The 11,729-nt window shown below is 33.6% G+C and overlaps 1 protein-coding gene across 1 annotated transcript in view; it reads right to left on the bottom strand.

Moving 5' to 3' along the window:
- Positions 1-3,435: 3,435 nt before the first annotated feature.
- Positions 3,436-11,729, bottom strand: part of LOC310669395 (mRNA export factor GLE1-like) — a 47,091-nt gene continuing 38,797 nt past the window's right edge. Inside the window, exons 11-15 of the mRNA XM_083423237.1 lie at positions 11,147-11,273; positions 8,766-8,870; positions 5,878-5,960; positions 4,658-4,721; positions 3,436-3,567 (exon numbers count right to left, since the gene is read on the bottom strand). Coding sequence (XP_083279363.1) covers positions 3,499-3,567; positions 4,658-4,721; positions 5,878-5,960; positions 8,766-8,870; positions 11,147-11,273 — 448 coding nt within the window. The 3' untranslated portion in view covers positions 3,436-3,498. The remainder of the gene's footprint in view (positions 3,568-4,657; positions 4,722-5,877; positions 5,961-8,765; positions 8,871-11,146; positions 11,274-11,729) is intronic.

Below are 11,729 nucleotides of genomic sequence, written 5' to 3'. Positions count from 1 at the left end.
CGGAATCCCCTTCAAATCCCTCCTTCCGGAATCCCCTTGAAATCACTCCTCCCGGAACCCCCTTCAAATCCCTCCTTCTGGGATCCCCTTGAAATCCCTCCTTCCAAGATCTGGAATGAGATCCAGGATCTGGAACCCCCTTGAAATCCCTCCTTCCAGGATCCCCTTGAAATCCTGGGATCCCCTTGAAATCCTTCATTCCGGAATCCCCTTGAAATCCCTCCTTCCGGAATCCTCTGGAAATCCCTCCTTCTGGAACCCCCTGAAATCCCTCCTTCCGGGATCCCCTTCAAATCCCAGGATCCCCTTGAAATCCCTCCTTCTGGGATCCCCTTGAAATCCCTCCTTCCGGAATCCTCTGGAAATCCCACCGTCTGGGATCCCTTTCAAATCCTGGGATCCCCTTGAAATCCCTCCTTCCGGGATCGCCTTGAAATCTATCCTTCCGGGATCCCCCTGAAATCCCTCCTTCCGGGACCCCCTTCAAATCCCTCCTTCCGGGATCCCCTTGAAATCCCTCCTTCCAAGATCTGGAATGAGATCCAGGATCTGGAACCCCCTTGAAATCCCTCCTTCCAGGATCCCCTTGAAATCCTGGGATCCCCTTGAAATCCTTCATTCCGGAATCCCCTTGAAATCCCTCCTTCCGGAATCCTCTGGAAATCCCTCCTTCTGGAACCCCCTGAAATCCCTCCTTCCGGGATCCCCTTCAAATCCCAGGATCCCCTTGAAATCCCTCCTTCCGGGATCCCCTTGAAATCCCTCCTTCTGGGATCCCCTTGAAATCCCTCCTTCCGGAATCCTCTGGAAATCCCACCGTCTGGGATCCCTTTCAAATCCTGGGATCCCCTTGAAATCCCTCCTTCCGGGATCGCCTTGAAATCTATCCTTCCGGGATCCCCCTGAAATCCCTCCTTCCGGGACCCCCTTCAAATCCCTCCTTCCGGGATCCCCTTCAAATCCCTCCTTCCAGGATCCGCTTGAAATCCCTCCTTCCGGGATCCTCCTTCTGGGATCCCTTTCAAATCCCTCCTTCCAGGATCCCCTTGAAATCCCTCCTTCCGGGATCCTCTTGAAATCCCTCCTTCCGGAATCCTCCGGAAATCCCTCCTTCCGGGATCCCCTTCAAATCCCGGAACCCCCTTGAAATCCCTCGTTCCGGGATCCTCTGGAAATCCCTCCTTCCGGGATCCCCTTGAAATCCTGGGATCCCATTCAAATCCCTCTTTCCGGGATCCTCTGGAAATCCCTCCTTCTGGGATCCCCTTCAAATCCCGGGATCCCCTTCAACTCCCGGGATCCCCTTGAAACCCCTCCTTCCTCAATCCTCTGGAAATCCCTCCTTCCGGGATCCCCTTCAAATCCCTCCTTCCGGGATCCCCTAGAAATCCCATTCAAGCCCCTCCTTCCGGGATCCTCTGGAAATCCCTCCTTCCGGGATCCCCTTCAAATCCCGGGATCCCCTTCAACTCCCGGGATCCCCTTGAAACCCCTCCTTCCGGAATCCTCTGGAAATCCCTCCTTCCGGGATCCCCTTCAAATCCCTCCTTCCGGAACCCTCCGGAAATCCGCAGAAACGTCGGCTTCCGGAAACTTCCATTTCAATATTCCAAGCGGTTCCGAAAATCCATAAAAATCCATAAAAATTCCTTTATTTCCTTCCAAGTCCGACGGATACAATTAATTATGAAATAACTCAATTGTGAAACGATGAAATTTAAATTGACATTTAAATTGACATTGATGAAATTTAAATTGACATTTAAATGGACATTGATGAAATTTAAATTGACATTTAAATTGACATTGATGAAATTTAAATTGACATTTAAATTGACATTTATGAAATTTAAATTGACATTTAAATGGACATTTATGAAATTTAAATTGACATTTAAATTGACATTTATGAAATTTAAATTGACATTTAATGATTAAAGGACCAAATTTAACGATGAAATTGACATTTAATTGTTAAAGCACCAAATTAAAAAATGAAACTTACATTGAATTTAAATTTAAATTGATTTTTTCCAAGGATCCAATGTGAAAATCCAATTCAACTTTAATTAAAGAATTTGAAAATCCAATTCAACTTTAATTAAAGAATTTGAAAATCCAATTCAACTTTAATTAAAGAATTTGAAAATCCAATTCAACTTTAATTAAAAGAATTTGAAAATCCAATTCGACTTTAATTAAAGAATTTGAAAATCCAATTCAAATTTAATTAAATCCAATTCAAATTGAAATAAAATTATAAATTTTATAATGATTTCTGAAAGGATCAAAGGTAAAAATCAAACTCAAGTTTAATTACTAAATTCAAGAAATAAATTTAAATTTCATTTTTAAATTGAGGACGGTTCGGAAAGAGACCAATTTGAATAAATTTGAATAATCGGAATAATTCCCATTGCAGCTTTTGAGGACAATTTGTCCCCCCCAAAAAATAGACAAATTTGAATAAATTTGAATAATCGGAATAATTCCCATTGCAGCTTTTGAGGACAATTTGTCCCTCCCCCAAAATACACAAATTTGAATAAATTTGAATATTTGGAATAATTTCCACTGCACCTTTTGAGGACAATTTGTCCCCCCCAAAATAGACATATTTGCATAAATTTGAATAATCGGAATAATTCCCTTTAGCACCTTTTGAGGACAATTTGTCCCCCCCCCAAAAAGAGACAAATTTGAATAAATTTGAATAATCGGAATAATTCCCATTACGCCTTTTGAGGACAATTTGTCCCCCCTAAAATAGACCAATTTGAATAACTTTGAATAATCGGAATAATTTGAGGACAATTTGTCCCCCCCCAAAATAGACAACATTTAATTTAAATTTAAAATGATATTTTTCAAGGATCCAATGTAAAACTCAAATTCAGATTTAATTAAAGGATTAAATAAAAAAAATAAATTGAATTTTAAAATAATTTCTGAAAGGATCAAAGGTAAAAATTAAACTCAAATTTAAGAAATAAATTTAAATTTCATTTTTAAATTTAGGACGGTTCAGAAATCGAGGACAATTTGTCCCCCCCCAAATAGGCACATTTGCATAAATTTGAATAATCGGAATAATTCCCATTGCACCTTTTGAGGACAATTTGCCTCCCCCCAAAATAGACAAATTTGAATAAATTGGAATAACTGGAATAATTCCCATTGCAGCTTTTGCTTACAATTTGTCCCCCCCAAAAAATAGACAAATTTGAATAAATTTGAATAATCGGAATAATTTGAGGACAATTTGTCTCCCCCCCCAAAATAGACAAATCTGAATAAATTTGAATAATCGGAATTATTCCCATTACGCCTTTTGAGGACAATTTGTCCCCCCCCCAATAGACCAATTTGCATAAATCTGAATAATCAGAATAATCAGGATTTGCAGACCCAGAAGCAGAAATTGGGGGAATTCTGGATTTTTCTTCCCGTTTCCCCGGAAACGACCCCGGAAGGTTCCGGAAAATTCGGGGGGCGGAGTCACGACCTCCAGAAGGACGGGGGCAGGAATCCTTTGGGGAGGGGGATTTCGTTGCGCCGCAAACATTCCTGGGGAGAGAGGAATATTATTATTATTATTATTATTATTATTATTATTATTATTATTATTATTATTCTAATTATAGTAATACTTATAATAATAATTATCATTACTCTTATTCTTCCTTAATATTATTCTAATCCCGGAACCCCCTTAAAATCATTATTATTATTATTATTATTATTATTACTACTACTACTACTATTATTGAAATACTTATTCTTACTCCTATTCTTATTCTTACTATACTTATTCTATTATTATTATTATTATTATTATTATCCCGGAAGCCCCTTAAAATCCCTCCTTCGGCAACTCGTTTTATAAGTATTATAGTAATAATTATAATTATAATAATATATTATAATAATTATAAAATTACTTATAATATTATAATTATATTATGTAATTATAATATTATACTTATAATAATAACTATAATAATAATATTATTATTATTATATGGAAATATAACTATTCTTACTCATATTCTTATTCTTATTCTTACTATTCTTATAAGAATATGATTATTCTTAATATTATTATTATTCTTAGTATTCTTATTATTCTTATTATTCTTATTATTATTATAATCCCAGAACCCCCTTAAAATCCCTCCTTCCGCAACCCCTGTTTTATAAGTATTATAGTAATAATTATACTAATAATTATAGTAATAATTATAATATTATTACTTATAATATTATAATATTGCTTTTTTGCAAACGGAAAATTCTACAAATTTGGAGAACGGTGCAAGAGTGCAAATAATGAAATGCAAATTCATTCTTTGCATAGAAAATTATTATTATTATATGCAGTAATTTGGAATGCACAAATCTGGAATGCAAAAATTTTGAAGAATTTGCAAATAATAATAATAATAATTATTATTATTATTACAATTATTATAAGTTCATTCCTATACTGCTTGACATTCCTTATGATATTATAAGGTATTATAATATTATATTATATTATAATTATATATGTTATTCTATATTATATAATATTAATTATTATATATTATAATAATAATTTTATATGCAAAAATTTCGAATGCAAAAAGAATTTGCAAATCATTTGCAATAATTTTACCTCCAGAAACTGCCTCAGCCGGATGAAGGATCCCATTTGCCCGGCGCTGGTGATCTCTTCGATCCTGCAGGGATCAAGTGGGAGATTTGAAAGGTTGCGAAAGGGCAAAACGAAAGGAAATAAATCAAAATAAATGAATGAATGAAAGAAAATCAAGGGAAAAAATATAAATATAAATAAAATATATATCAATAAAATAGGAAATGAAAAATATCAATAAAATAGGAAATATAAATATAGTAAAAATATCAATATCAATATCAATAAAATAGGAAATAAATAGTAAAAATAAATATAAATATAAATAAAATAGGAAATGAAAAATATAAATAAAATAGTAAATAAATAGTAAATGAAAATGCAAATATAGTAAATAAAAATGAAAATATAAATAAATAAATGAAAAATATAAATATAAATAGAATAGTAAATATAAATATAAATATAGTAAATAAAAATATAAATAAAATAGTAAATAAATAGTAAATGAAAAATATAGATATAAATAGTAAATGAAAAATATAAATAAAAAAGTAAATAAATAGTAAATGAAAATATAAATATAAATAAAATAGGAAATGAAAAATATAAATATAAATAAAATAGTAAATAAATAGTAAATGAAAATATAAATATAAATAAAATAGTAAATGAAAAATATAAATATAAATAAAATAGGAAATAAACAGTAAATTAAAAATATATAAATAAAATAGGAAATGAAAAATATAAATAAAATAGCAAATAAATAGCAAATATAAATATAAATATAAATAAAATAGGAAATGAAAAATATAAATATTAATAAAATAGTAAATGAAAAATATAAATATAGTAAATATAAATATAAATATAAAATAGTAAATAAATAGTAAAGGAAAAATAGAAATAGAAATAAAATAGTAAATGAAAAATATAAATATAGTAAATATAAATATAAAATAGTAAATAAATAGTAAAGGAAAAACAGAAATAGAAATAAAATAGTAAATGAAAAATATAAATAAAGTAGTAAACAAATAATAAATATAAATAAATATAAATTTAAATATAGTAAATAAAAATGAAAATATAAATAAAATAGTAAATGAAAAATATAAATAAAATAGTAAATATAAATATAAATAAAACAGTAAATGAAAAAACAGGCAAATTATATTATAAATTATAATTATAATTATATTAAATATTATAATATTATATTATTATAGATGTGATACCTGGGCAGATATTCCTCTCTGATCAGGATAATCATCTTCCAAAATTGGGCCTGGTAGACTTTCATGAGAGCGTTGCCGCAGACCTAATAATAATTAATAATTATTATTATTAATAATAATAATGCAGCAATAATAACAAGAATGATCAATACAATAATAAAACAGTAATAAAAATCAAGATGATCATCTTCCAAAATTGGGCCTGGTAGACATTCATGGCAAATAATTAATAATAATAATAATCTATTATTATTATTATTATTATTATTATTATTATTATTATTATTATTATTGCAGCAAGAATATCATGATAAATACGACAATAATAAAACAACAGTCCTAAAAATCAAGATGATCGTCTTCCCAAATTGGGCCTGGTAGACTTTCATGGCAAATAATTATTATTATCAATAATAATAATAATAATAATAATAAATAATAATAAATAATTATTAATAATGCAGCAAGAATAACAAGAATGATCAATACAACAATAATAACAGGAAACAGGAAATGGAAGACCTCCTGATCCCTCCCGGACGCCTGGGTCCCACCTCCAGGAAACAGGAAATCCCCTCCTCTCCCGGACGCCTGGGTCCCATCCCACCTCCAGGAAACAGGAAATGGGAAATCCCCTCCCCTCCTCTCCCCCCAGATCCAACATCCAGGAAACAGGAAATGCCCTCCCCTCCCTCACTTCCTGCCTCGGACACCTGGGTCCCACCTCCAGGAAAGGGAAATCCACCATTCCTCACTTCCTCCCGGGACGCCTGAGTCCCACCTCCAGGAAACCAACAGGAAATCCCCTCCCCTCCCGAACGCCTGGGTCCCATCCCACCTCCAGGAAACAGGAAATGGGAAAGGAAACAGGAAATGGGAAAGGAAACGGGAAAGGAAACAGCAAATGGGAAATCCCTCCCCTCCTCTCCCCCCAGATCCCACCTCCAGGAAACAGGAAGTGCCCTCCCCTCCTGAACGGCTGGGTCCTATCCCACCTCCAGGAAACAGGAAATGGGAAAGGAAACAGGAAATGGGAAATCCCCCCCTCCTCTCCCCCCAGATCCCACCTCCGGGAAACAGGAAATGCACTCCCCTACCACACTTCCTGCCCCGGACGCCTGGGTCCCACCTCCAGGAAATGGGAAATCCTGGACGCCTGGGTCCCGCCTCCAGGAAACCAACAGGAAACAGGAAACCCCTTCCCCTCCCGAACGCCTGGGTCCCATCCCACCTCCAGGAAACAGGAAATGGGAAAGGAAACAGGAAATCCCCTCCCGAACGCCTGGGTCCCATCCCACCTCCAGGAAACAGGAAATGGGAAAGGAAACAGGAAATGGGAAAGGAAACAGGAAATGGGAAATCCCTCCCCTCCTCTCCCCCCAGATCCCACCTCCACGAAACAGGAAATGGGAAAGGAAACAGGAAATGAAAAATCCCTCCCCTCCTCTCCCCCCAGATCCCACCTCCAGGAAACAGGAAATGGGAAATGAAATGGGAAAGGAAAGAGGAAAGGGGAAATCCCTCCCCTCCTCTCCCCCCAGATCCCACCTGCAGGAAACAGGAAATGCCCTCCCCTTCCTGCCCCAGACGCCTGGGTCCCACTTCCAGGAAACTAACAGGAAGTCCCCTCCCCTCCCGACTGCCTGGGTCCCATCCCACCTCCAGGAAACAGGAAATGGGAAAGGAAACAGGAAATGGGAACTCCTTCCCCTCCTCTCCCCCCAGATCCCACCTCCAGGAAACAGGAAGTGCCCTCCCCTCCTGAACGCCTGTGTCCCATCCCACATCCAGGAAACAGGAAAGGAAACAGGAAATGGGAAAGAAAACAGGAAATGGGAAATCCCTCCCCTCCTCTCCCCCCAGATCCCACCTCCAGGAAACAGGAAATGGGAAAGGAAACAGGAAATGGGAAATCCCTCCCCTCCTCTCCCCCAGATCCCACCTCCAGGAAAGAGTAAGTGCCCTCCCCTGCCCCACTTCCTGCCCCGGACGCCTGGGTCCCACCTCCAGGAAAAGGAAATCCACCATTCCTCACTTCCTGCCCAGACCCCTGGGTCCCACCTCCAGGAAACAGGAAATCCTGGACCCCTGGGTCCCACCTCCAGGAAACCAACAGGAAACAGGAAATCCCCTCCCCTCCCGAACGCCTGGGTCACATCCCACCTCCAGGAAACAGGAAATGGGAAAGGAAACAGGAAATGGGAAAGGAAACAGGAAATGGGAAATCCCTCCCCTCCTCTCCCCCCAGATCCCACCTCCAGGAAACAGGAAGTGCCCTCCCCTCCTGAACGCCTGGGTCCCATCCCACCTCCAGGAAATGGGAAAGGAAACAGGAAATCCCTCCCCTCCTCTCCCCCCAGATCCCACCTCCAGGAAACAGGAAATGGGAAACAGGAAATGGGAAAGGAAGCAAGAAATGGGAAAGGAAACAGGAAATCCCTCCCCTCCTCTCCCCTAGATCCCACCTCCAGGAAACAGGAAGTGCCCTCCCCTCCCCCACTTCCTGCCCCGGACACCTGGGTCCCACCTACAGGAAACAGGAAAGGCAACAGGAAATGGGAAATCCCTCCCCTCCTCTCCCACCAGATCCCACCTCCAGGAAACAGGAAAGGAAACAGGAAATGGGAAAGGAAACCGGAAATCCCTCCCCTCCTCTCCCCCCAGATCCCACCTCCAGGAAACAGGAAATGGGAAAGGAAAGAGGAAATGGGAAAGGAAACATGAAATGGGAAATCTCTCCCCCCAGATCCCACCTCCAGGAAACAGGAAATGGGAAACTGGAAATGGGAAAGCAAACAGGAAATGGGAAATCCCTCCTCTCCCCCCGATCCCACCTCCAGGAAACAGGAAGTGCCCTCCCCTCCCCCACTTCCTGCCCCGGGGCCCACCTCCAGGAAGTCGAAGAGGATGGTGGCCGTCACGTCGGGAAATGGCTCCGCGTTCAAAGTCTGGGCCAACCAGCGCCAGGCCTGGTTGAGTCCGTGCGGGTGGTTCTGGGAAATGGAAATAATTGAATATTAATGTATAATAATATTAATAATATATTTAAATTTATGTAAATTAATGTTAAATTTATTTAAATGTATTTAATGTATGATCATGATGATAATAATAATAATAATAATAATAATAATATATTTAAATTAGGAGGAAATAATCGTATATTAATGTCAAATGATTTGAATAATAAAATATTTAAATTAGGAGGAAATAATCGTACATTAATGTCAAATGATTTGAATAATAAAATATTTAAATCAGGAGGAAATAATCGTATATTAATGTCAAATGATTTAAATTAGGGAGAAATAATCGTAAGAGAATAAATAAAATAAAGAGAAAATAAGTAAGATAGAACAATTAAAATAAATTAAAAAGAAAATAAATAAGATAGAATAAATAAACATAACATAGAATAAATAAAAGAAAAAGAAAATAACAGAATAAATAATTTAAATAAATAAGATAGAATAAATAAAATAAATTAGAAATAAATAACAGAATAAATAAAATAAATTAAAAATAAGATAGAATAAATGAAATAAATTAAAAATAAATAAGATAGAGTAAATAAAATAAATTAAAAATAAATAACAGAACAAATAAAATAAATTAAGAAGAAAATAAATAAGATAGAATAAATAAACATAGCATAGATTGAATAAAATAAATTAAAAAGAAAATAAATAAGATAGAATAAATGAAATAAATTAAAAAGAAAATAAATAAGATAGAATAAATAAAGTAAATTAAAAATAAATAAGATAGAGTAAATAAAATAAATTAAAAAGAAAATAAATAACAGAATAAATAAAATAAAGAAGACAGAATAAATAAAATAAATTAGAAAGAAAATAAATAACAGAATAAAGAAAATAAATAAGATAGAATAAATTAAATAAATTAAAAAGAAAATAAATAACAGAATAAATAAAATAGAAAGAAAATAAATAACAGAATAAAGAAAATAAATAAGATAGAATAAATAAAATAAATTAAAAAGAAAATAAATAACAGAATAAAGAAAATAAATATGATAGAACAAATAAAATAAATTAAAAAGAAAATAAATAACAGAATAAATAAAATAGAAAGAAAATAAATAACAGAATAAAGAAAATAAATAAGATAGAATAAATAAAATAAATTAAAAAGAAAATAAAGATAGAACAAATAAAATAAATTAAAAAGAAAATAAATAAGATAGAATAAATAAAATAAATTAGAAAGAAAATAAATAACAGAATAAAGAAAATAAATAAGATGGAATAAATAAAATGAATTAAAAAGAAAATAAATAAGATAGAACAAATAAATTAAAAAGAAAATAAATAACAGAATAAATAAAATAACTTAAAAAGAAAATAAATAACAGAATGAAGAAAATAAATTAAAAAGAAAATAAATAAGATGGAACAAATAAAATAAATTAAAAATAAATAAGATAGAATAAATAAAATAAATTAAAAAGAAAATAAATAAGATATAATAAAATAAATTAACATAACATAGAATGAATGAAATAAATTAAAAAGAAAATAAATAAGATAGAATAAATAAATTAAATTAAAAAGAAAATAAGATAGAATAAATGAAATTAAAAATAAATAACAGAATAAATGAAATAAATTTAAAATAAATAAGATAGAATAAATAAACATAACATAGAATGAATAAAATAAATTAAAGATAAAATAAACAAGATAGAATAAATAAAACAAAATAAAAAGAAAACAAATAATAGAATAAATAAAATAAATTAAAAAGAAAATAAATAACAGAATAAAGAAAATAAATAAGATAGAATAAATAAATTAAGAAGAAAATAAATAACAGAATAAATAAAATAAAATAAAATAAACTAGAGAATAAATAAAATAAATTAAAAAGAAATAACAGAATTCTATTTATTCTATTTAAGATCGAACAAATAAAATAAATTAAAAAGCAAATAAATAATAGAATAAATAAGTTAAAAAGAAAATAAATAAGATAGAACAAATAAAATAAATTAGAAATAAATAAGACAGAATAAATAAAATAAATTAAAAATAACAGAACAAATAAAATAAATTAAAAACAAATAAGACAGAATAAATCAAATAAATTAAAAATAAACAGAACAAATAAATTGAATTAAAAATAAGATAAAATAAATAAAATAAATTAAAAATAAATACCAGAACAAATAATATAAATGAAGAATAAAATCAAATCAAATACAGAATCAAGTCATTTGAACCCGGAACTTTCCGGAACTTTCCCTCACCCCCTCCCCTCCGTAGGGCCAGCGCAGCGTCAAGATGGCGGCGTAGAGGCGGATCATTCCGGACATCCGCTTCAGGAAGTTGTCTTGGGGCTCCGGATTCGAGTCGTGGGATTGGTAGCCCAGCAGCCTGGGGGCGGGAGGGGGAGGCGGGGGTCAATCAATCAATCGATCAATTTATCCATCAATCAATCAATCCGTCAATCAATCAATCAATCAATCAATCCATCAATCCATCCCTCTCTCAATTTATCTATCCATCCATCCATCCATCCACCAATCTATCCGTCAATCAATCAATTAATCAATCCATCCGTCAATCAATCAATCAATTCATCCATCCATCCCTCTCAATTTATCCATCTATCCATCAATCAATTAATCCATCCCTCTCAATTTATCCATCTATCCGTCAATCAATCAATTTATCCATCTATCCATCCATCAATCAATCAATCAATCCGTCAATCAATCCATCCCTCTCTCAATTTATCCATCAATCCATCTGTCAATCAATCAATCAATCCGTCAATCCATACCTCTCTCAATTTATCCATCTATCGATCAATCAATCCATCTCAATCAA

The sequence above is a fragment of the Podarcis tiliguerta genome (assembly GCF_965153285.1).
Source record: "Podarcis tiliguerta genome assembly, chromosome: Z".
In the NCBI taxonomy this organism is placed as follows: domain Eukaryota; kingdom Metazoa; phylum Chordata; class Lepidosauria; order Squamata; family Lacertidae; genus Podarcis; species Podarcis tiliguerta.
The sequence above is the reverse complement of the archived record's forward strand: the minus strand, read 5'-3'. Positions and strand labels throughout refer to the sequence as shown.